This window comes from Haliotis cracherodii, unplaced genomic scaffold, assembly GCF_022045235.1.
Source record: "Haliotis cracherodii isolate W230 unplaced genomic scaffold, xgHalCrac1.p SCAF_9, whole genome shotgun sequence".
Taxonomy (NCBI): Eukaryota; Metazoa; Mollusca; class Gastropoda; order Lepetellida; family Haliotidae; genus Haliotis; species Haliotis cracherodii.
The window spans coordinates 51,774,361-51,802,035 of NW_027266343.1; the positions used below are offsets into that span (position 1 = coordinate 51,774,361).

General features: G+C 40.6%; 1 protein-coding gene and 1 pseudogene across 1 annotated transcript; both read right to left on the minus strand.

Annotated features, from left to right (window-relative positions):
- Positions 1–980: 980 nt before the first annotated feature.
- On the minus strand, positions 981–16,920 carry LOC139453340 (solute carrier family 23 member 2-like). Its single transcript, XM_071235011.1, has 11 exons — positions 16,783–16,920; positions 14,204–14,361; positions 10,969–11,048; positions 9,684–9,748; positions 9,355–9,536; positions 6,138–6,258; positions 5,638–5,794; positions 4,556–4,809; positions 3,671–3,944; positions 3,237–3,332; positions 981–1,189 (listed from the first exon to the last, which is right to left on the minus strand). The coding sequence occupies exons 1-11, from the start codon at positions 16,918–16,920 to the stop codon at positions 981–983; spliced, it is 1,734 nt and encodes a 577-aa protein (XP_071091112.1).
- Positions 16,921–17,547: 627 nt separating this feature from the next.
- The window catches only part of LOC139451969 (solute carrier family 23 member 2-like), a 33,140-nt pseudogene continuing 23,012 nt past the window's right edge, over positions 17,548–27,675 (minus strand).

The window sequence follows — 27,675 nt, forward strand, 5'->3', positions numbered from 1 at the left end:
TTGAACAAATTAAGAGTTAACTCAATTGTTTGGTTTCGCAACTGAGCTATTTTCTTTGTGATTATTCCTTAGTTATGAAAACACCTCAAAGTAAATCAATATTTTAAAACATAAACAACCATTATTATGTTTTACTTTATTTAATTAAAAAAAATCCCTCAACAAATATGATTGTAGAAAATACTTGTATTTGTTTTATTGACAACCGGGCCTAAAAGTTCGGTAAGAATATGTAAATGCACAGGATTCAATTTCTGCTTGATTGACAAAATCACAACTTGAAGTATGAATGACTTCGTTATAAACAGAACGAGGCACAAAACTGTCTGTTTATAGCTGAAAGGCATAACGCTAACTTGTGTTTCCTGGTACTGATGCTGAGTCAAATAAAAATGCTGAGGCAGCTGGGATGTTGCGAATTTGGTTTCGGTGTTCGGTTGTCTGTATGAACCGAGACATATTGTGAATGGTATCCCATGTATATCGATCTGGATCTAGTGTTAGGGTTAGGTTTAGGGTTAATGTTAATGTTAGGTTTGTGATAGGGTTAGACATAAAGGTTGCAGTGTTTCGGCGACTGTTTTCATCCCTGTATCGATTTAATAACGTTTGTACTATTTTCGCCAAACCCACTTTTCAAGTGTATACTCTCTTTTGCCCAGCAGGTTATGTTGCTGTTGCGAACTTGGATACTTATAAGACTTGAGATTAGTACGAGTTTTGTCGACGCCAGTTTAAGGATAAATCTTTAGAATTTTATCGAAAATATAAATTGTCCCAGACAATTTTTGAAAACAAAATTATGCTTCAGGTGTTAAAAAATGTACCTGCTATAAAAATAACATTGTTGCAAGATGTGCGTTTTTAAAAAAACAAGAATTCAGGCTCATAATTTTTATTAAAAAACCCAAAGAATATCCAAATGATCGGTCTCTAACAAGAACAAGAAGAAAATGGTTATACGTCACTCAATTCAAATTTTATTTCATGGCATACTTTTCTCCCTTGTGACACTGTTTACACGTGATTTCTTTGTCGAATGTCGGGGACACTGGGAAATAAGAACAGCACCTGAGCCTGTCGATGAAAGTGGAGACGTAAGGCAACCTGTACGGGTCATCAGTCGTTACGTGACCGTCACGCGGTGCTGCTAAATCAGGTTTCGCCATGCCACGCTCCTCAAGTGTACCTGCAGGGAAAAAGCCTTATTGAGAATGCATTCCGCCTGTGGAAAGGGATGGAATATTAGTGACGTAAACACAATTGTTGTGGTACAGAGACATGGAGCTTAAAACATAGCAGCTGCAAGATGTGGTCACAACCAAGAATGTTCACCGTGAATAACCCTATATCACGCAACTACAGAAGCTGCATAATGAGACACAAATGCAAAAGGCCGGAGTCGAGATGAAGTTGAGATGAATAAATGTAGATTAACTCATTTTCCAATACAAATTCTTAGCAGGGAATTGGAACATAATGACATACCGTATTCGATGGAATAAGAGCCTAGGGCGCTCTCAGGGCGCTTATTATAGCGGAGCGCTTATTACGTCGAATACGGCAGATGAAAACAGTCAGAACCGTACTTTGTGAACGGCATCTCCGGAATCTCAAAATGTAATTTTTCGATTCGGAGCCGAACCCCTGCTCAGAATGTATACCGTCATTCTTCCGAGACACATGAATGAACATAGCACTGACGCTGGTTGTCACAATACACCTTGTAGCTTACTGTTTTACGTTACAAGCCCCTGTGTGATGTGCCCATAATATAAATTATATCTATGGAAACCATGTCATTAGTATAGAAATATCGTACGTCAACGTCAGAGAATGGCAGTCTCCATTAACTGCTAAAACGCAAAACTGGGCGTAAAATGCAACATAGTGACCCCTCCATACATATGTTTTGTTTGTTTGTTTGGTTGGTTGGTTGGTTGGTTGGTTGGTTGGATGGTTTGTTGTTTAACACCGCACTCAGCAGTCTGCCAGTTATATGACGGCGGTCTGTAAATAATCGAGTCTGGACAAGGCAATCCAGTGATTGACATCATGAGCACCGATCCACGTAATTGGGATCGATGACATGCATCAATCAAGTCAGCGAGCCTGACCACCCGATCCCGTTAGTCGCGTTTTACGACAAGAATAGTCACCTTTTACGGCAAGCATGGGTTGCTGAAGACCTATAATTCTATCCCGGAATCTTCACGGGTCCCATGCATATGTATTTTAATGGCATCAAATAATGTATTAATCATTCAAAATCTATCCGTATTCATTTACGAAGCAATGACACTACGTCTTGTGTAAATCACCTAAAATACTTTTGCATTATAATGTTTCTCTCTCACTGTCTACTCTGTATTTTATACTGAGTCTGTGGCGTACAATACCTAATGAATAAAGACTATATATATTCAGTGACGGAAATTATCACTAGATGGCAGCAGATGTTTGCGACAACCATGCCATTATGAAATTTGAAAGTGTGCATCGCTGTGAGTGATAACCTGATGTACGGCTGTTGTCAACGCTATGATTCTGCCAAGAATTTTAAGTAATACATTGCATATGCATGTATGATATATTTATTTATGAAAGGGGTATAATTTTCATATACATATATTGTTCGTTAAAAGCCAGAATTAATTGAGAGCTACCACCGTGTTGTGATGCGTGCATGTTATTACCGTATTTACCGGGTTTTTATTTTTATTACGGAGTGAATTTTATATTTTGACAAGACAAGCTGGCTGTGTTTCGGACATGAGGACATGGAAGTAAGTTTGTTGTTTTATATAGTTTCAGCTTGAACCCGCTTCGTATGGTATACGTTGAGTATGGACTGTTTGGATACATCACAAAATAAAGAGGTGTGTGAGAAAATGCAGAATCTGATGTTTATGACTGAAACCTACAACTAGTGTATTCTATGATTATTGCCTACCATCAGGGAAGAGTATCGGGACATTTTCGTTTCATTGCTAAACGAGTTCATACCGTCCGTGGATATCGGATAATACAACTTCTTTACACCGTGAAAAACTGGCAACTCAGGCAATGATCAGAAGCCAGGCTCTGATTTTACAACACGTTCATGTTTTCCGGACAGTGTTGACCTGGAACCTTCAGTATGTCCAAATCTGCGATATCTTAACTATTGATTTATGTCTATCTTAAATGCTGCTCACTACGGCGTCAAAGATATTTACTGATTTGACAGATTATACCTGGAGCCATACTGTCCAGGATGCAGCCCAGGAACATGGTCACAAACATGGGTGTTGACAGCAGCACCACCAGCACTTGATCAAATCCCTCGTTGCCTAAAACACAAAGAAATATCTACAAGCATTGCCGTCGACAGCAGCACGACGGGCAGCAACAGAAAAATGGAGCAGTTTACTGAGTATGAACCTGAAACCTAGACATTCGTTCTGGATGAAATCATGTCTCGGTGTGACGATGTTATTATTACGTTACTGTCATACATTATCCTGATTGAAGCTAAGTATTCCATGACGGCTTGCCACTTAAAATGCCTGAACCAACCCCCATTGGATACATTAGCAAACCTTCAAACAACACGCTTACAACATGGCGTGATGATATCTGAGAACCATGCCTTACACAGCTACTTCTCAGGTGGATGAGATCGTAATACCTGTGTTGATAGAGTCTCCGTTGGCGGCCATCCAGTCTGGGAGGAGGATCCCCAGTGTGACAGATGTCCCCAGGATGAGCAGGTTCCTGGAGGAAGACAGATCGACTCTGTGCAACATGGACACGCCCACTGCCGTCACGGTGCTCGTTGCCACCAAGTTGACCCCGCCCACCACAGGGTCAGGGATGATTGTGAACAGCGCCCCCACCTTGCCTACAACGCCTCCTACCATCAGAATCAAGGCAGCTGACACAAACACCATCCGACTCGCAACCTGTTGATTAGAAAACGGCGTACATTAAAAAACAGCACTGTTGACAGTTGTACTTACTACAAGCATTGAAATGGTTTGGAATCTGATCTTTTGGTAAGATCTTTTGAAATAGATTTATACAAATGAGGAGTACAAATACACCTGGTCTGTAATATATCCTGGTCGTGAATGTACTCGGAAGAATGGAAGAACGATGCCACTAATAATGATTGTCACTGTTGAGGTGCATGTCCAGAGTCTGTGTACAGTAAGCCGTGAGTGGAGTGACAACACAATGGTATGGATCGGTGTTCACAATGTTGCTCACTGGTTTGGATCGATGTTCACAATGTCCACCACTGGTTTGTATCGGTGTTCGTACAGTTAGTCACTGGTTTGGATGGGTCCTTCAAACATTAGCCACTGGTGTAGATCGGAGCTCAGACAGTCATCCATGTGGATGTGACAGCCCTTGGTGCACTAAACCAGGAATAACGATAGCTGGAATCACTGGACGAAACGCCTAAAATATGATTTTATCCTCTGAAGGGATCAATACAAAACTAATGTTGAATTTGCCTCCTACAGTGAAACACATTGTGATGTGGAATGACATCTAATCTCTAGCCTACCTTTGTGGCAGTGACCACCCCGAGGCTCTGAATGTACACGACGCTCGAACACACCCCTCCCAACATGCCGCTGATTGCACTGGTCATTCCGTCCACTGTAATCCCTCTGTTCAAGGCGTGGGCAGGAGGGGGAGGTAACTCTACTACAGTGGCTGTTGCAGAGTAAAATCCTGGTACCTGGATGATGGTAACCATGGTGATGATTAACATGGCAGCAAAACCAGAAGAGCTAATGGTCGGCGTTCCGAACTGAACTGGAAATAAAAAAAATATCATTTGTTAGTACTGTTGTAGAAGGTTCGAATCCCAGATTCGCCCCGATTATGACCCTTGGTTTTTGTAATGAATACTACCTGCGTCTGTGTGGGCTTTGTCTTAAGATGACGCTCCTGTAAATGACAATACCTTTTAAAGTGTAGTTAAACCCATTTATTTGCGATAAAACTGAAAGCCCCATATGCAGATGTAATTTAACAGTCATTTCATTTATTATGAATTCATTAAGCATTGTCCTCCTTGTGTAAAATCATAGCGTGGTGTGCTGGTCGTTATATTCATCTATACGTAGTGGATGTACATCATATCACCATAGAGCAAATCGCACTATTGTTAAATGCATCCCACTATTACAAAATATCAATGAAAAACTTCATATTAAATGTTGGCCAAAGTTGTTCATCACAAAATGAATAAACGTAAAGAATTTCATTATCTAGAAGTGTATGCCTCCGGGGTTGGCAAGATGGTGTGTCGGGGATGGGTGGGTGGGAGATCATGTGATGCTTTGCTCTTAAATGTTACATTGTTATTTATGTACTATTTTGGTCGTTGACCTAATATAATCTTCTGTCTGTCTGTTTGTCTGTATTACCTAAGAGATTAACACTACTCTGATTTTACTGGTCCAGACTTGTTATGTACATATATCTACACATATTTGTCATATAGCTGGAGTAATTAAACAAGATGATCCAATCAATCTTGAAATAAGGACTGGGTAAAGTACACTTCATATTTCAATATTGTACAGGATGATGACATGCGTTTTCACGTCGAAGAGCAATGATTTTACTCGTGCTTACATGGCAGTGGGAAATACCACCAAGGAGCATCGTGGAGGACGCTTGTTCGGACGTCAGTTCTGGCCATGTGACCATGGCTAGTGGAGTTGCTGGACAACACATCTGTGACAGTTAGCACATGACACAAACACCAAGTCACCCCGATAGCTAGAACCACCTGAAGACAGAGACAAGCATAAACTTCATGAATGGTTTGCTTTTACTTCAATCAATAAATAGACTCAATCTGTTGACATGATAGATAGATAGATAGATAGATAGATAGATAGATAGATAGATAGATAGATAGATAGATAGATAGATAGATAGATAGATAGATAGATAGATAGTCATGGGATTTACCATTGTTTGGTCCTAATTTAAAAATATAGTCATGGGATTTAAAAACATTGAGGGGTTAACTGACGAATGCACTACATAATGCTTATAAAATGGGTTCGTATATCTCGTGAAATTCAAGCGAGTGAAAAGGCAATCTGTGTCATCAGTTATATACTCACTGCATTCAGCTGAAATATCGGATAGTGAGTCACGTGACACTTCTTCTCCCTGCTGCACCCAGGAAAGGGAAGTTTGACGTTCGCCAGAAAGATGGAAAACCCGAACATGAGCAAGATCGATCTGTGAAGATACCGACCGTGAATATAAGTAATCGATGTGATCACAATCACCATGACCGTATCTTAATCCTCACTTGATTAGCTCGGCATTGGTGTCTGGGTGGGTGTCTAGGTGGGATGATGTTGTGTACATGCGTGCGTTCATGCGTGAGGTTGAACGCCGCTTTCGGATAATAACGTGAATATAATAAAATGAGTTTGGAAGCTAGTATTTTCAAACAGGATTCATTGTATTGCTTGTTTACGCTATATTGGTATATAAAAAGCCCGTGCTCATGACATAAGTAGACTGTGTACTATGTAAACAACTTCAACATGTTATTACTTGTTGATAATTTGTGACTAGTTGTGCTATTTTATATGCTACAAACAACAAAAACAATTTCACTGTAAAGAAGCACACAAGTATTTCCATGTGTGAAAACATTTGCTATTTTACTTGGGATAGTAGCCTTACAAAACTTGGGATAGCAGCTTTACAAACCTTATATAAATTTCGAACATATTTGATTATCATTTAGTATTAGTACTCCCTGACTACTTACAAGCTGGCTAGTGTTGTTTACACAGTGGTATCATGCACGGACAGAGTGTCACAACTAGTACTCCCTGACTACTTACAAGCTGGCTAGTGTTGTTTACACAGTGGTATCATGCACGGACAGAGTGTCACAACTAGTACTCCCTGACTACTTACAAGCTGGCTATGCCCAAGTGTTGTTCACACAGTGGTATCATGCACCGACAGAGTGTCACCCCTAGTACTCCCTGACTACTTACAAGCTGGCAATGCCCCAGTGTTGTTCACACAGTGGTATCATGCACCGACAGAGTGTCACCCCTAGTACTCCCTGACTACTTACAAGCTGGCAATGCCCCAGTGTTGTTCACACAGTGGTACCATGTACCGACAGAGTGTCACCCCTAGTACTCCCTGACCACTTACAAGCTGATTAGTGTTGTTCACACAGTGGTATCATGCACCGACAGAGTGTCACCCCTAGTACTCCCTGACTACTTACAAGCTGGCTATGCCCCAGTGTTGTTCACACAGTGGTACCATGTACCGACAGAGTGTCACCCCTAGTACTCCCTGACTACTTACAAGCTGGCAATGCCCCAGTGTTGTTCACACAGTGGTACCATGTACCGACAGAGTGTCACCCCTAGATCTCCCTGACTACTTACAAGCTGGCTATGCCCCAGTGTTGTTCACACAGTGGTATCATGCACGGACAGAGCGTCTCCCCCAGTACTCCCTGACTACTTACAAGCTGGCAATGCCCCAGTGTTGTTCACACAGTGGTATCATGTACCGACAGAGTGTCACCCCCAGTACTCCCTGACTACTTACAAGCTGGCAATGCCCCAGTGTTGTTCACACAGTGGTACCATGTACCGACAGAGTGTCACCCCTAGATCTCCCTGACTACTTACAAGCTGGCTATGCCCCAGTGTTGTTCACACAGTGGTATCATGCACGGACAGAGCGTCTCCCCCAGTACTCCCTGACTACTTACAAGCTGGCAATGCCCCAGTGTTGTTCACACAGTGGTATCATGTACCGACAGAGTGTCACCCCCAGTACTCCCTGACTACTTACAAGCTGGCAATGCCCCAGTGTTGTTCACACAGTGGTATCATGTACCGACAGAGTGTCACCCCCAGTACTCCCTGACTACTTACAAGCTGGCAATGCCCCAGTGTTGTTCACACAGTGGTATCATGTACCGACAGAGTGTCACCCCCAGTACTCCCTGACTACTTACAAGCTGGCTATGCCCCAGTGTTGTTCACACAGTGGTATCATGTACCGACAGAGTGTCACCCCTAGTACTCCCTGACTACTTACAAGCTGGCTATGCCCCAGTGTTGTTCACACAGTGGTACCATGTACCGACAGAGTGTCACCCCTAGTACTCCCTGACTACTTACAAGCTGGCTATGCCCCAGTGTTGTTCACACAGTGGTACCATGTACCGACAGAGTGTCACCCCTAGTACTCCCTGACTACTTACAAGCTGGCTATGCCCCAGTGTTGTTCACACAGTGGTACCATGTACCGACAGAGTGTCACCCCTAGTACTCCCTGACTACTTACAAGCTGGCTATGCCCCAGTGTTGTTCACACAGTGGTACCATGTACCGACAGAGTGTCACCCCTAGTACTCCCTGACTACTTACAAGCTGGCTATGCCCCAGTGTTGTTCACACAGTGGTACCATGTACCGACAGAGTGTCTCCCCTAGTACTCCCTGACTACTTACAAGCTGGCTATGCCCCAGTGTTGTTCACACAGTGGTACCATGTACCGACAGAGTGTCACCCCTAGTACTCCCTGACTACTTACAAGCTGGCTATGCCCCAGTGTTGTTCACACAGTGGTATCATGTACCGACAGAGTGTCACCCCTAGTACTCCCTGACTACTTACAAGCTTGCTATGCCCCAGTGTTGTTCACACAGTGGTACCATGTACCGACAGAGTGTCACCCCTAGTACTCCCTGACTACTTACAAGCTGGCTATGCCCCAGTGTTGTTCACACAGTGGTATCATGCACCGACAGAGTGTCACCCCTAGTACTCCCTGACTACTTACAAGCTGGCTATGCCCCAGTGTTGTTCACACAGTGGTATCATGTACCGACAGAGTGTCACCCCTAGTACTCCCTGACTACTTACAAGCTGGCTATGCCCCAGTGTTGTTCACACAGTGGTATCATGTACCGACAGAGTGTCACCCCTAGTACTCCCTGACTACTTACAAGCTGGCTATGCCCCAGTGTTGTTCACACAGTGGTATCATGTACCGACAGAGTGTCACCCCTAGTACTCCCTGACTACTTACAAGCTGGCTATGCCCCAGTGTTGTTCACACAGTGGTACCATGTACCGACAGAGTGTCACCCCTAGTACTCCCTGACTACTTACAAGCTGGCTATGCCCCAGTGTTGTTCACACAGTGGTATCATGTACCGACAGAGTGTCACCCCTAGTACTCCCTGACTACTTACAAGCTGGCTATGCCCCAGTGTTGTTCACACAGTGGTATCATGTACCGACAGAGTGTCACCCCTAGTACTCCCTGACTACTTACAAGCTGGCTATGCCCCAGTGTTGTTCACACAGTGGTACCATGTACCGACAGAGAGTAATTCCGAGGACAAGTACGGTTGGAGCCACTGTCAGAGGACCGATGAACCGGAGGAGGAACCCCAGAATTCCCGAGACTCCCAGAAGGAACTGAGCTCCAGACGCCAGCATCAGGTTACCCTGGATCTGATACATGGTTAATAGTTATTAGACACATTGTTGTATTATATGCATTCTTACTTCTGTGTATTCTGTTAATGTTAAATCGAGTTTTGTATCATTGAATTCACCATTCACCAAGCTCAAAGAATCGAGGAGAATAATCACTTGTACCTCTCTCATTCGGATCTTCCAGGTAGATGAGGTGACATTCGCAGATTCATCCTGAACCAGAGATTCTGTTGAGAGAGATCATTTCAATTAAAAATCCACATCATCCTGAAGTTTGCAACCGCCTCTGTGATTTTGTGGATGAAGCGTCTGCCCGGAAGCGGGATGGTTAAAGTTAAAAGATAGTTCTTGTTGTTACTCTGCTTGGCGCAAGAGACTAGGGGTATAAGACAAGACCTGGATGGCTCTGAGTCAGTAGACTGGGTGGAGCATCCTGGGCATGGTATCCTAGAGGGCTAGCACTACAAAACCGGTATTAGTCCGAACTAGTACAACTAGACATACCCGTGCATTAACGCCGCTATATTAATGCAGTTAACACGACGTGAAATAACAGCGACAAAACCCATTCCATATAAGTCTCTGTTAACAGCAGTCGATTGTATGGCTTCTGTGGCCAGTCATCCAATGCCATGATTTTTGCCATTTGTCATGTTTCAGAAATAGGGGTGTGCTTAACTTTTTTTCTTTGTGTATATATCTTGAGTAGGTATTTATGAATCACCTTAAAATAGTGATAATACCAGGAGTTAGCGCATCCTCCCCCAATGGTGACACAGGTCATAAACACTTGCAAAGTAAAGTTCACCTGAAAACACACGGGAACATATGGTACAAGTCCAAATAGAGCATTGCATCGGACATCATTATTGTCACTGACAAAATGTCCTCCATGTGTCTTCCATAAAACGTTTTGATGGCTTTACCGAGTCACTGAATGTTCAAACCCTGATTGAACCACTCTGACGCTCTTTGAAATCTTGGTAGAAAGAGCATGCTCGATTGTTCCTCAAAAGTTGTGAATTGCAGACACCAGAGGATGCTGCTGCTGGAATATTGCTATACATAAAGTAAACTCTACTATTGAAGTAAACGTCACCATTCTTGTCATACAGTCATGTGGAGATGTTTCTGTCACAGTTTTTGAATCTTTATACATAGATCTAAATGTGAAACAAACGATTTGGTTTCATTCGTCTTCTTCATTTCCAGTTTAGGTGGGTAAATCATGGATGGGAATTGGCTATTTGATGATTAATCAACGATGTCAGATCATTGATAGTCCTGTAGCTCAGGTTGAACTTCCTAGCCAAATTAACTTTGTTTTGACTTTGCCAATCCGGGCGGAATGTCCTATACACAAGCCTTAACCCCATTGCACCTTACCTCCGCAAATTCCCTAGACATGAAGCGCTCTGATTATGGGATGCGGTCAGTTGCTACCTACCATCACTCCATCTTGGGGCACTGAGAATGGCACCAATTGCAATGAGATATGACGAGTTAGGACCTTGAATGACTGGTAATCTGCAACACAATGATCATTTAACTGAACTATAAATCTGAACCACATCAGTGAGAATCTGTTTTAATATTACAAAAAAATATGAACACCATGTCGTAACTGCTTTCAGGCGTCAAGTGCGACCCTACTACAGTTACTAAAAGTATTGCCGCTCCTGGTCTTCATGGTTAATTACGCCATGACTTTGCAATTCGCCTTTTCCGCAGCGACTCGGCTCCGTCAAGGAGTGATTGGTCTAACGACGCTTACTCCAAGTTGTGTCTATCAGCATTAATACTCGCATAATAAAGAAACGCAACACCAGCTTTATACTCACATAGTTTTACTAACTCTCAGCCCATCTATCAATACAGGACAGAATCAGACTGGCCAGACTTGTCACTAAATGGTGAAAACTCGGGGAAAATGGGGAAAAATCGGGATTTGACTCGATCGATTCCAAACCGCGCTCTCCTCTCCTAATGTTGAAGGTATCATTTTACAGTGTTCGGACCTCGCCTGTCCTCGTCACATGTCACAATACCTCATTTTGATTCGTTAAAAGTTAGATCTGACCATGAACTCATGTGTGTCGTAATCGGAAATTTACCGAAACCTACGTGCCAGATTGCATTCTCTCTATTGACTTTGTGACTCTCTCCGGATGCTACAAATGAAATATATGCTTGTTTCATTAGCTAATGGACAATAACCTGGAACCAATCCAATGATAAATTTGAAATGTCAAGAATACGCTTGTGATAAATGTGTAATGTCTTTTATCTATTAATTCCTTTCGAACTAAAAGTTCTCTGTCACAAACTATGTCTAATGCAACTGCTCATTGCAGCTATAAACGGTTTTATTTGTTACATTTTTTAAGACGCATTGTAACCTTATAACAACCACAACAACCTGATTTTACATACATCACTGAGTCGTGTTCAAACAACTTCATCTTCCTCATATAAATTCGTCGACACTATTGGTGATCTTGATATTGACTGTCTTTATTGATTTCAAAAAGAATTTCCCATTGCGAAGTGGTGTTAAACAAAGATGATGTAATGGTAAACCCAATTAATTCTTCAGGCTTCTGATGTACATCGCCGAGGATTCGGTATGTGGGTGAGTTGACCAAACGATATGTATCTTTTCAAGCGATTATCTAGAAATCGATAGTTGGTTTTGTCTGTCAGAAAACGTTTGCATGTACTCAGATAGACATCGTCCAAAAAAATCTAATCTGTGAAATGTGGACACACGGACAAATATGTTTTCCAACTTACGCTTATCTAGGTTGTACATGCACATGCAAGTCAAGTAATCACCGTGACAAACACCTTTGCAAACACATATGCTACAAGTAGAAATAGGGAATTAATTGCACTGGACATAATTTTGGTCACTGATTTGTACATTTGTAAATGTCCTCCACAAATTGTTCTAAAACTTTACTAAAACCTTGAATGGTGTAACTCTGATCAAACACGATTTGAGCAAGCGTCGTGTGACTCACCATGATATCTCCTTTAGATAAAATGCTTTGTTATTATAGCTTGCAGGGTCAACTGCCGGGCAAGGAAATTATACACTTGAAAATTGGATTTGATATAAAAATATGCAAACGTTATCGAAACGTTACTCCGCTGAAAACAGTTGCACAAACACTGTAAACTTCAGGTTAAAAACAGAACTATGAACGTATCAAATATATCAATCAATCTATAAACAATCAATTACAGAAATACTGAAAGGCCATAGACCGATGGTACTTGGGTGGTGGGGCTCGCTGACTTGGTTGATGCATGTCATTGTATCCCAAATGCTTGGATCGATGCCCCTGATGTCAAATTGGATTGTCTGGTCCAGAGTCGATTATTTAGAGACCGCCGTCATAAAGCTGTAATATTGCGGCGTTAAACAACAAGCAAATAGCAAATAAAAAACCCATATATTTGTGTGTGGGGGGGTAGCCGAGTTGTTAAAGTAAAACCATATATATAAAAATATTAAAAATAGAAAAAAATTAAACTCTCAATATTTCTTAGACTTTTCAGTTTCCTACAAGAGAATTTTCTTCGCTTGTGTTGCAGCCTGTATTGGATGAAGATCCCAAGATAATTTAATAGGAAAATGTACTCCCAAATTTCTCTCTCTCTCTCTCTCTCTCTCTCTCTCTCTCTCTCTCTCTCTCTCTCTCTCTCTCTCTCTCTCTCTCTTAAAAAACAAACAAACGAAAACATCTCTCTTACTCTCTCTCTCACTCTTAAAAAACAAACAAATAAAAACATCTCTCTCTCTCTCTCTCTCTCCTTGATAAATACAGTAGCTTTGGTCTTTTTTGTGTTGACAAAATCAACAATATCTGGGTACAGCTGGATACCACCTTAGCAATTATTTTGTATTTCGTCTGCCAGCTCGTTTATAAGGAAAGTGAAGAGAAAATGACTTAATATACATCCTTGTCGAAAACCTACATTGCATTCAAAAGTTTCTGAGTACTTGCCATTACTCCTAGCGCAAGCCTGTATTTGTTCATAGATACTTGATAATAGTTTCAACATCTTGCTGCTTACTCTCGTAATTTCAACAAGGCCCAAAGTTTAACACGGTTAACAGAGTTCAATGCTTTGGAATAATCTAAGACAGGGGCATAAAGTTTACCTACTTTACTTGATAAATAACGTTGAATTGAGGAATGGAACACAAAATATTCTTTTATCCCCTATAAGACTAGCTTGTGCCTCGTCTATTTTCTGAAATGATTCAGTCCAAAATACCACACTTCTATTGATGACTTTTAAGAATATTTTACTGTGTAGTTTTTGTATTAAACAAGACTTCTTAATGTGGGACAATTATATCTGATTAATTCTTTAAAAACTCGCGTATTACGTTGTCAGTACCAGGATACTTTTCTTTTTGAAATCTTTTTTACTTGAAGTGATTTTATCTCTTCAAATAGAAGAATCTGATAGTTCCGCGCTAAACTAGCCTCCTCACGGTCTATTTCCATTTATACAAAGTGAGTTTGTAATACTGAAATAATTTATTGTCAGCGTATTCGCTTTAAATGGTCTCAAGGGAAATTAAATACATTGAATCCTGAAAAGAATAAGAATTTTATTTTTCAAACTTTCTCACGTAAACGAAATGTGTAGTAATCTCTACATACCGACACCCCAAGCAGACCTGTAATAAACTCGCAATGCCACTTGTGAAAAGGAACAGACTTATGATCTGTGATCTCTCTTCCGGTAAATCACCAGCTCCGATCTGATTGGCGAGGATGACTGAAGCTGACAATACTCCAGAAATGCTAAGAATAGCCTCCTGAAACAGATATGTGTAATCATTAGCAAGTAATTACAAATGTCAAATCAAAGTTCTTTCTCGTTATTTGAACATATTTATGGGAAGATTTCTTAATTTGTGTTCCACAACAAGAGTTATTCCAGAACGGAGAAATAAACGATGAGATGCTTCAAGCCCCATCCTCGGAATATTTTGGTTACGTCAGTGGTTTGAGAGTATTCATTGACTAACTCAAAGTTTACTTAGAAAACAATATGTGAATTGCTGGACTTCTTCGCTGGATACTATCTTTGTGAAATTTGGTGGTTGGACATATAAGCCAGAATTAAGCACTCCATGGACACCAAATGTGGTCCCCTCCGTGCTGATCAGTGTCTTTATGCACAGGAACTTATGCTTAAATTGGCGAATTCAAAACAAGGGATATAACCAATAAATCAAGCTTTCTGGTTTACCAACTTGAAATGACCCTCGACATTCTGTAACTGATTCACTAAATGTAGACAATGTATCAGCTAAACACTCAGAAAACCATTTGCGTTCGACACTTTGGGAATATGAAAGACTCAGAAACAGAATCTGAAAATGATGATGGCGCCATTCATGTCCGCTAAGACACGTGTGAATTGCAAAATTTCGATTGCAAAAAAAATGAAAACAAACTCAAAGAGTATCCTAAAATGCTAAAATTTTGGGCATACATTCAGGTCCATCGTATGGTAATGGCAACGTGAGGGAATTTATCGAATGTATAAGTGATTCCATTTGAAGTGATCTTATCAGTGAACAGAAAACTGCAGAGTAGTGAGTGATGGAACAAATTGCTGTAACAAGAAGTCATATGTGAGATATGTCAAGACAGGAAAAGGTAAACAGCTTTGTATTTGTATCCCATGTTAAAGGGACTGATGCCCTGCACATTAAAACAAATAAAATGATGGATGACGAGTTGAATTTGAAAGATGATGACTGGAATTGTGGTTTTGTTTTGGAGATGCAACATTTACAACATAATTGGCCGTAAATATTGCGTTGCAAAGAGGATTCAAGCACTAGCCCCTCATGTAATTGTCATACATTGCTGTGCACAAGGTGTCCTTCCATTAGTTAGACGTCCCAATAGTTAGACAGCTTATAACAACACTTTAAACAGTTGAGTGCACACTAATCCTTATGCTCGTTACCTCAGACTTAAAAATGGAATAGTCCAGATAATAAGATATGTCAAAGCAACAAATAAGCAACTGCGGAGGCACTGAATGTTTTACTCTTAGCAAACATGTTAGCAATTTTATGTGTGAAGCCTATTTCTGGTGTTCCCCCGCCGTGATATTGCTGGAATATTGCTGTAACCTTCGTAAAACCATACTCACCCGAAGTTAATAGCGCTTGTGCATAGCAGACGTTAAAAAAATAGCATATCATTTGCAGTTTCCAAAAAACAAATCGTTTTTGCGTCGCTGGAGTTTTTTGTCTACCGATAGGTTATAGCTAAAATGGCACCTCAGCAAGACGTCACTGAGAAAAAGCGGCACCATTTGGCGAAAACGGCACCTCGCCTCAAGCAAGACGGCTACGGTTGCCTTGCGAAAACAGCACCTTATTATTTTTCTAACCTTGGTACAGAAATACATGCAAGCACAAATAACTGTGAAATGATAAAAACGTTTACATTAGAAACTAGCCTCTACTCCGAGACTCTGATTTGGAGGTGCAACTGAACTTATTGTGAAAACATTACATATTTTGAAGTAAAATAAATGAAATAAAACTCGCATGGACACTTGCAAACACAAATAATTGTGCAATGTTAATCGCCTTTAAACATTTCAGTGTCTGGTTTCTTTGCAGGCCACGGTATGACAGGACAAATACATACGTTTTATGCCAATTTATGAGTGGTGGGTGCTAACGGTAAGGAAGGACGTGCTAACCCTTTCCGCGAACACCAGGTGTCATCATTGATTCTCAGTGATAAAGTCATACACCTCCGTTTATGTAGGTTATGTGACCGCCAGTGTGTCGAACACGAAGTACATTTCCTCACAGAATGTGAATTCTACTCTGATCTACGATATGACTATTCTCATTTGTTTTCTCCAATACATACTTGTCTAAGAAGTTTAACTCCAGAATAACCCCAGCTATTCCCCTAGCCGCACTTCTGATCCACAAGTATCTCACTAAACGATACTAGCATAATCTCTTTATATAAAACTGAGCTATTTTTGATCGGATGGTATATTATATATTTTGTCTTGTACTTTGAATGTATGTATTTTTATACTGCGTGGCACGCAAAGAAAATCTTATCTTATCTTATCTTATCTTATCTTATCTTATCTGCACTGTATGTGCCCTGCATAAGCCAAAGTCTTAACCGCAACTATTGTATATTCTATTTACAACTCGAGTGGAATGGAGACAAACATGCCATACCTGTAATCCATGAAGCGGCAGAAAGATGAGGGGAGGAGATTTATCCACTGGGTAGAGAAAAGTTCCTTTTCTACGTTCTGTCTGGATGTCTGAATTCTCTACTTCAGACATGCCAGGTAATGACACACCGTCCTCCATGTTCTGTGGTAATGTGATATATGTCCGATCTTGGGCCGAGTGTTACATATAACTAACTGTCTGTTGTGTAATATGAAGTAAATGGTTCAGCGCGAACCTTTGTGATGTTAGAAATAACAAAGCGGGTGATTATCGGACTGGCTGCCAATTCGGAACAATAGAAGCTGTGAAAACAAGCATGTGGGTAAATACAAATTAGGGAATAACAAATAGACAAACAACATACTGTCATGAAGAAAGGTCGATCTCCCGGGTAGACAACATTCTCGCTTTGCCAGACCCAATTGTTAAGATAATTAAATCACTAAATAAATAACTAAAGCCGTGATAATCCGCTTTTCAAAAGACCATTAGACCATTGTTTCTGTGTATAGCCTATTGTCTGTAGCCAGCCAAAAATGAAGAGTAATAGTAACTATCATCGTTATTTCTTTATTACCATAGCATAATTCTGGTTATGTATATATATTTCATTATTAATTCGTCCAATTATGTTATATCAAATTATTATAAAATGGCATGCATATCATTCAGTAGTCATATCTTATTCATAAAAAATAGTAGCCAGCTGACCAACATCACAAAATACATTGATTACTCATATCAACAAAGCACACACAGACATATTTAGCACTGGTACACCAACAAGATGGGAAACAGCATCTCTATGGTCAATGGCAGAAATGTTCCCCGCAGCAGACGGGTGTTCAGGACGTTCAGGCGGTCATCCATGGCACGACACATCTTCTCCCTCGGACGGGTGGAACTGCCCGCCCAAAACTGGCACAGTGTAATTTCAACATTCGATTGTTCTTTCTTTATCAAGTCAATGCATTTTCACGTTGGAATGGTTTGCTCACAATTTTACATTTTTGGAATGCCTTCCCACTACGTGATTGTCGAAGTGGTTCCACATGGAACGCTTCCATGTTCAACCCACTGTTCTGTCACGTAATCATAGTACGACCTACTGGCTGAGCGATCTGAGTGAACAGAGTTCAGTTGAAACAGACTTTAGTCAGCTCACTACTAATCCGTGACTAAAACAACATTCAGCCGAAAGGCACAGTGGGAACACAGTGTTTCTTCACGTGACTTTAACGGAGTAAGTGTCAAATGTTACCGTACTGGGACGGTGTTATCCCACTTGATCTAATTTGTAAACCAAAAACCCATCAGGTCATGTGGGAATGCATGCAATGTGACTTCTTGCTATCAGATCTTGTGGGAATGGGTTGTTAAGTGGGCTTAGTCATTTCATTCTCATCTGAGGGGGGTTCAGGTTCCAATCAAAGAACAATCTTACATGTTTGAAGACGATAGCAAACTTTGTTTGATAATGTATTACATGATACATATATATATATATAACAATAACTATATCAATTCAAAGATAAAAATATATAAATATCAATGTGACCACAAATATGACTTGTGACTATAAGTCTCTAGATCACGGTCTCTCAAATTCAAAGGTTAATCGTTTTCTCAAACACCAAACAGTCGAGATGCTCTGTCAGTATAGTCTATAATGTAGACACGACCACTGACCAAACTGTTACATTCAGATTCATTTATTAACACAAAAACACTCACCCTGGTACAAGAGTACAATATGTAAGTAACATTAGATACATTGTGTGAGAGATGCGTAGCCACGTTCGTGTCCCACTATAAAAAAACCCAGCCTAACTAGATACTGGAAATTTCTACTCAGTGCCCTCGTCACTGGAACATTCCACATGTTTCTATAACCCACTATCATCGGTCAAGGTCATGAGAACTGACTATCTCACGTGTCCTATCGGGTTCAATCCACTCTCATCATTTCGACACCATGGCCAAAGTTGTAAACGTATAATACCAATTTTCCCTCCACATCATCCTATGATATAACTAAAATACTGTTCAAAGCGGCGTTCAACCAAACTCCCTCCACTGTATACACTGATACCCTGCAGATTAGTGACCGACTGTAATGGCGTAGATCGGTGCTCACGCGGAACACCAACGGTATATCTGTGAGAGACACTTATAGGCCGGCGCTATGTTGACGTTATCTTTCTGACACTGGATTGCAGGGAGTTGTTCCACAAATCGATGTAAGCACTATGATTTGCAATATCAACACAGTATACACCCATGCCGATGGTGATGTATTTGATACGGGTATCTGGGTTAGGGTTAGGGTTAGACTTAAAGTTTGCAATGTTTCGGTGGCTGTATTCGTCAAACCCACTTTTCAAGTGAATACTCTCTTTTGCCCGGTAGTTTATGTTGCAACAGACGAGCTTTTGGAAACAGGGACCCAGTATCTGCCAGATTCCAAGGAAATGTGCTCGTAGATATTCATGATCATTTACTACGAATGGTATAACATGCTGATATCACAATGACAATGATGTCATGATCCTGTTACGATTGGACGTTGCAGTCACTGATTTTTAATTGTGATGAAATAAGTATTCATTTCGTGAGACAAAAGGTCAAACAATGATCGTTTTGCTGTTGAGAACTTGGATACTTATAAGACTTAAGATAAGTACAAGTTCTGTCGACGTCAGTGTAAGGATCAATGTTTATTTCACCGACTGATTTGTCAACTGTTACAAATGTATTTTATGCTTCATGGAACTTCATCTTTCCTCTTTGGCCGTTATGGTTTAGGTACCAGAATACGTCTTTCGGAAAAAAAGTCACTTCAATTCAAATATTATTCTTCGACATATTCTACCCCCTTGTGACACTGTTTACACGTAATTTCTTTGTCAAATGTCGGGGACACTGGGAAATAAGAACAGCACCTGAGCCTGTCCATGAAAGTGGTGACGTAAGGCAACCCGTACGGGTCATCAGTCGTTACGTGACTGTCACGTGGTGCTGTTAAATCAGGTTTCGCCATGCCACGGTCCTCATGTGTACCTGCAGAGGATAATCCTGATTGAAAATGCATTCCGCCTGTCAGAAGTGATGGACATGCCAGGTTATGACGCTATGGCCGCCATGTTCAGCTGTAATGTGATATATGTCCTATCTCGGGCCAAGTGTTACATATAACTAACTGTCTGTTGTGTAATATAATGTAAATGGTTCAATGACAGTGAGGTCGATCTTTGATGTGATGTGAGAAATGACAAAGTGGGTGATTATCGGGCTGGCTGCCTTTTCGGAACAATAGAACCTGTGATTACAAGCATTTGTCGGTAAGACAACGTTCTCACTTTGCCAGATCCTAATGGTCAGATAAATATATTACTCAGCCGTGATAATCCGCTTTTCAATAGGCGATTAGATTATAATCTGTTTCTGTCTATAGCCTGTTGTCTTTAAGCAGCCAAAAATGAAATGTTATGGCAACTATCATAGTTTTTGTATCAACATCGCATAATTCTGGTTATGTATTTATATTTCATTATTAATTCGTCCAATTGTGTTATATCTAATTATTATAAAATGGCATGCATATCATTCAGTAGTCATATCTTATTCATAAAAAATAGTAGCCAGCTGACCAACATCACAAAATACATTGATTACTCATATCAGCAAAGCACACACAGACATATGTAGCACTGGTACACCAACAAGATGGGAAACAGCATCTCTATGGTCAATGGCAGAAATGTTCCCCGCAGCAGACGGGTGTTCAGGACGTTCAGGCGGTCATCCACGGCACGACACATCTTCTCTCTCGGACGGGTGGAACTGCCCGCCCAAAACTGGCACAGTGTAATTTCAACATTCGATTGTTCTTTCTTTATCAAGTCAATGCATTTTCACGTTGGAATGGTTTGCTCACAATTTTACATTTTTGGAATGCCTTCCCACTACGTGATTGTCGAAGTGGTTCCACATGGAACGCTTCCACGTTCAACCCACTGTTCTGTCACGTAATCATAGTACGACCTACTGGCTGAGCGATCTGAGTGAACAGAGTTCAGTTGAAACAGACTTTAGTCAGCTCACTACTAATCCGTGACTAAAACAACATTCAGCCGAAAGCCACAGTGGGAACACAGCGTTTCTTCACGTGACTTTAACGGAGTAAGTGTCAAATGTTACCGTACTTGGACGGTGTTATCCCACTTGATATAATTTGTTAACCAAAAACCCATCAAGTCATGTGGGAATGCATGCAATGTGACTTCTTGCTATCAGATCTTGTGGGAATGGGTTGTTAAGTGGGCTTAGTCATTTCATTCTCATCTAAGGGGGGATCAGGTTCCAATCAAAGAACAATCTTACATGTTTGAAGACGATAGCAAACTTTGTTTGATAATGTATTACATGATACATATATATATATATATAACAATAACTATATCAATTCAAAGATAAAAATATATAAATATCAATGTGACCACAAATATGACTTGTGACTATAAGTCTCTAGATCACGGTCTCTCAAATTCAAAGGTTAATCGTTTTCTCAAACAACAAACAGTCGAGATGCTCTGTCAGTATAGTCTATAATGTAGACACGACCACTGACCAAACTGTTAGATTCAGATTCATTTATTAACGCAAAAACACTCACCCTGGTACAAGAGTACAATATGTAAGTAACGTTAGATACATTGTGTGAGAGATGCGTAGCCACATTCGTGCCCCACTATAAAAAAACCCACCTTAACTAGATACTGGAAATTTCTACTCAGTGCCCTCGTCACTGGAAATGGCTTCGATTCCAATAATAAGATCTTTTGAACTAATGTTCAAAACGATTTTATCCAAACTTCAAATCTTGTAGTCTCTGTACTTGACTATAATACTGACGGGGGCAGATTTATACAAATGAGGAGTACAAATACACCTGGTCTGTAATATATCCTGGTCGTGAATGTACTCGGAAGAATGGAAGAACGGTGCATGTCCAGAGTCTGTGTACAGTAAGCCATGAGTGGAGTGACAACACAATGGTATGGATCGGTATTCACAATGTCCACCACTGGTTTGTATCGGTGTTCGTACAGTTAGCCACTGGTTTGGATGGGTCCTTCAAACATTAGCCTCTGGTGTAGATCGGAGCTCAGACAGTCATCCATGTGGATGTGACAGCCCTTGGTGCACTAGACCAGGAATAACGATAGCTAGAATCATTGGAAGAAACTCCCAAATTTGATTTTATCCTCTTAAGGGATCATTACAAAACTAATGTTGAATTTGCCTCCTACAGTGAAACACATTGTGATGTGGCATGACATCTAATCTCTAGCCTACCTTTGTGGCAGTGACCACCCCGAGGCTCTGAATGTACACGACGCTCGAACACACCCCTCCCAGCATGCCGCTGATTGCACTGGTCATTCCGTCCACTGTAATCCCTCTGTTCAAGGCGTGGGCAGGAGGAGGAGGTAACTCTACTACAGTGGCTGTTGCAGAGTAAAATCCTGGTACCTGGATGATGGTAACCATGGTGATGATTAACATGGCAGCAAAACCAGAAGAGCTAATGGTCGGCGTTCCGAACTGAACTGGAAATAAATGATATCATTTTTTAGTACTGTTGTAGAAGGTTCGAATCCAAGATTCGCCCCGATTATGACCCTTGGTTAATGAATACTACGTGCGTCTGTGTGGGCTTTGTCTTAAGATGACGCTCCTGTACAGACAATACCTTTTAAAGTGGAGTTAAACCCATTTATTTGCTTTAAAGCTGAACGCCCCATATGCAGATGTAATTTCACAGTCATTTCATTTATTATGAATTCATTAAGCATTGTCCTCCTTGTGTAAAGCACAGTCGTAAATAGTGCAAATCGGTTGCTGATATTGTTGTAAAAAAGGCGTTAAAACCCTTTCCCACAATGTTTATGAATCACTATCAAATAGTGATGAAATCAGGTTTTCGCAAATAGGTTTGTTGTTTAACGCCGCACTCCAGCTATATGACGGGGGCTGATTGATATCATGAGCACCGATGGTTGGTTACTTGGTTGATTGCGTGTCATCCTTCTTCATAGGCGTGGTGTGCTGGTCGTTATATTCATCTATAATATAAATATAACACTGCAAACACGAAAACGTCGTTTTTTTCCGTATATGGTCATTGGACGGAAAAACGACGTTATTTGGACGTTTTCAAACCATCGTTTTTCCGTCCAAATAACGTCGTTATTTGACATCGGAATTTACTGGGAGAGAACGATAGCGTTAAGCTCCTCCCTTTCTTGATTGACATTGTCAATCAAGCAACAGCGTCTACCGGTATTTCTACTTCTCAGATTTCATTGGTCAGTCCCCGCGTGTTAGATTACAGGCCCGCGTTTGACGCTCCACTCGAAGCGCTTAGCGGAAGTACTGAAATCAATCGTTCTGCGCATGCGGATTACTTAATGTCTTGACCAAATTTTCCGTTCTGTGCATGCGCGATTTCGCGTATTGTTTCCTAGATTTAATGTCACCACTATTTGACAATGGTTCATAAACACAGTCACGTGAAGGTTCGGAATCGTAACGAGTAACTCCATTTAAATTGAAGAGGATTCCCAGTGATATGGGAGATTCCAAGATGAAACTATTCTTTGGCTTTCTAGGCTGCCACCCAAACCGATCTAAACGGGACCCGATAGCTTATTGTATGCTATATAGTCATATGGAAGTGGACAAGAACTATACATTGTATTCCGGCCGATTGTTCTTGCATTTACTTATAAGTCAGGAAAATGGACTTAAAAGGGGAGTTGTTGAATGTAATTATTTTAATTATTAAATGTTGCCTATACACTAATCTGGACGAACTTCTCATTGCTCTGTTTATGTCATCCTATATACTATTAGTATGTTACCGTTCTAAAGTCAACCTCTCACAAAACATTTTATTGTTCATAGTATCAAAGTTTAATCAACAATATCAAGAGTAGCGATTTAAACCACTGAAACGCCCAAACACAAGGCTGTTATCAAGCGCTAGTGCAGACGTGATGCATCGCAAAAACTGTATCGTGATGTCTTCAGAAATTCAATTATACTACGAGATAGTACGGCTAACGCTGACTCACCGGTGGAACAAAGACAATATCGCTAATACAGATATAACGTATTTGAATGTTAATACTAAAGACAAACAATCATTATTTTTGCAGTGACGATATAACACGTATACACGTTTATTGTTAACTTTCATCAGTTTTGCTCTTCATTTTTATAACTTTGTTTTCACATATATATGTAGCAATACCCGACAAGCATGTCATACATAATTATGGGGCAGTTTTCAATCTTGTACTGACTTACCCTGGTGTTAATGAGCGAAGTTTATTGGCTTGTATGTAAAACCCCGTTTTTCTGGTAATCCTATTATTACTTAGTTTATTTCTATCTAATGACACCCTGTTCTCTGGATCATGGCTCCGTGACTGTCCATAGCAATTAAGATGAACATTCAGTTCAAGTAAATGAATGAGTTTGTTTTGACGCTACAGTCAGTCAAAAAACCAATGCTGTGAGGTTTGATAACACACTTCTACCAGGTCGAACATCGTGGATCCTCATTTTCTGCCTAAAGAGAATCATAGTTCATATGCTAACAACTGACCTAAATAACCTGGACAGGAAATACTGCTGATAGCCTCTGGTCAACTCAGCCGCGCCACCGCAGAATGTTCGTCCAACTCTGCAGGGGGCATTCTCAGTGGCTTCAAACGCGCTGAAATGTTTTCGCCTTGCATCCAAGATGGTGGACAAGTGAAATCGTATGAAATTTGGCTATTTTAGGTCCTATCTCTTTTTTGATTACCCAATAAAGTCAATTCATAGTTACACGGTTGTGAAGAAGCTTACAACTTTATAAGACTTATTCATCTCATTCCCCAAAAGCTACTCGCGCTCACATAAAGTTGTAGTTATTATGTCACTCTTTTATTTCTTTAAAAATATATTACATGTTCAACAATAACAATTAAGATGAACATTCAATTTCCGATATAAGTAAATGAATAAGTGTGTTTTACGCCACAATCAGTCAAAGACCAACGTTGTCCGGTCTGGAGACACACAATCTACCAGGTAGCACATTGTGTACACCCTATCCCCATTGAAGTCTCCACTGTGGGTATTCCTGGGGACGAAAAGGCCCCATGTACCTAGGAATTTCATCAATACATTCATGCGCGGCATTCTCTGCCTAAAGAAGATCATATAGTTAACATGCTAATCCAACTCGAACTACCATCCCGCTCAAGATGAATGTTTTATGTAACATCCAACAGGCCCACATTTACGCACGCACGCACGCGCGCACGCACGCGCACACACATATTTGGATTTACCAATCCCTGAATTGAGAAGACGTGCGTTACGAAGCTTCTCCAAGTAATCATCAATATCCGTATATGTCTGTGATATCATTACCCATCCAAAGCCGAATATACATTTATTGTGTTTTCTTGACAACAAATGTTATAATTGGGATAACACTTTCTGAGTAAAGTACAGATTCTCGTACTTTCTTGGGTTGAGCCCTGTCCGGGATTTGAACCCACACTGTGAGTGAGGCACCCAATCGCAAGAACACAAAGTTGGCGATCTAACCCAGCCACCGAACCAAAAATGTTAGTCCAGATGACGTATACTTTCTGTACTCCTCTGACAAGAGAAAAATGGCACGGCTTCTATGACCGAAAGCTTTGAACCAACAATGCCTTTAAGAAAGTGGTCAACAGTAACACACATTATATTTGGATACCACCTTCTCAGTAAACTACATATTTTTAGGGTGGAGATAATAGACGTTGATGGTTGATTATCAATGGACAAATTAAAGCCAAAACTTAACTTATGAATGATTGGTAATGGGAAATGGACAATGGGCAAACGGGAGGCGGGGTAATCAGCGCCATGCCAGTTATCTGTTGGCTTCCCTTGTTGCGTTCCCTTCTTTGCTATCTTTTTACTTTTGTTGTTCTTACAGGTACAAATATATGTTCTCTGCCTCATAGCATTTAATAATATGCACCTGATTAAGGAGAAAGTATATATTCCGAAACGCAGTGTTCCTCCGTTGACATCCATAAATAGTTTTCCTTGTGTGTATCAGTTCTTAATGCCCTTCAAAGACTCAATCTAGCTTTGTTTTTAAATGTCGTGATATTTGCGTAGAATATAATATGGTCATGCCTATATACATTTGGGTCTTTGTCTACATAAGCATTTAGACATACAATTTAGAGCTAAGGACATTGCTAATTCTGCAGGCATGAAGTACGTCATAGCAAGCTGTGATCTTTATTCATACTTTAGATATTCGTAATGGAGATCTGTAACTGAAGTTTACCGTAATCTTCGGCAACTCTCACCTCCTGACCAGTTGAACGTCTTAGTGCATTCAGATGCCATTGTAAAATTCCAGGCTGTCCCTCTTTCTGTGATGTTTTGACGGATGAAATCTATTGCGTTATGATAATCTCTGTTTGCTGATATATAATATGTACATGTTGTAAAATATTTACGATATTTTAAACGTGTAATTCGATGCATATGCAATGCAATGTGAACATAAGTGCGGATGCACGAAGGCGGTTATAGTCATAGTTATACTGCGATGGATGTAGGGGAATGGTAGGGGGGTGTATGTATGTATGAAAGCACGAATACCGATACATGAGGGCGGATATAGTTATAGTTCGATGGATGTTGGGGAATGGTGGGAGGATGGATTATGTATGAAAGCATGCGCATGGATCCATGATGGCTGACGTAGACATAATGGTGGGGAAAGAAGAATGTGGTGTGTGAGTGTGTGTGTGTGTGTGTGTGTGTGTGTGTGTGTATGTGTGTGTGTGTGTGTGTGCGTGCGTGCATGCGTGCATGCGTTGTGATACGAGGGTTGGCGAACATGTTGTCAGATGATTGTGTGAGTAAGTTAAGTGGTTGAGGATGTGGCAGGTATGAGTATTGATACATGCAGACTTGGGGTTGGGGGACTGGGTGTGCCTGTACTGAGGTCTTTTGTTTCACTCACTTATAGTGTTTTCTTTCACTCAAATACTGTTTTACGCATTTTAATGACTGCAACTGTAGTGACTCAAAGGTCATACTGGCCGGGCATTCAACATATCTACCCCAACTACATACGTAGCCATTTTTATGGTGTACAATTCTTCTTCTGCCTCACACACACACACACACACACACACACACACACACACACACACACACACACACACATTAATTGTTTTATTAAATGTATCTTCGAGAGTCAGTAAGAAACTAGAAATAACTGCCTTTGTTCTGTAAACCTCACCAAGTTTCAGCTTTCGCCTCTTCCTTTGTGGACTGAGGTTTCACATTTGTAAAATGATCTCTCTTATCTGTCTGTACCATCAACTTAACTGCCCTCACCCCCTGCAGTTTTCCTGTCCCATATTGCCAAGCAGGTGACCCACAAGGAGGAATACCGCCCTCCCTCAGTCCAGTGATACTGTGCCTAGCACAATATGTTGGGGATACGTGGCCTTGCTGTGGGAAAACATTTTGTACCAATTTGGCAAACTTTGATATGTAAACAGCAAATATTATTCAGTTTTATTTCAACAAAAACGGAAAAAATCGGATCCTACTTATTTTGTGGATACCATAACAATAAATCAAGCCAATAGATCGTTTGAGCTGGCATGAATATAAAAAATAATTAGCAAGTCGATAGTCATAATTCCCTCTGTTGGTCCCACGTGAAATGTTCTTCATGAATAGAATAGATGGCTGATAGACGTTCGACCGAATAATATCATTTGCTAACTTCAACTGTTCATCTAA

Coding starts and splice junctions, on each gene's coding strand:
- LOC139453340 (XM_071235011.1), bottom strand. CDS start 16,920: ATGGAGGACGGTGTGTCATTACCTGGCATGTCTGAAGTAGAGAATTCA. Junction 5,795..6,137: donor CGATATTTCAGCTGAATGCA/GTGAGTATATAA, acceptor CTCTGTCTTCAG/GTGGTTCTAGCTATCGGGGT. Junction 3,333..3,670: donor CGGAGACTCTATCAACACAG/GTATTACGATCT, acceptor TTTGTGTTTTAG/GCAACGAGGGATTTGATCAA.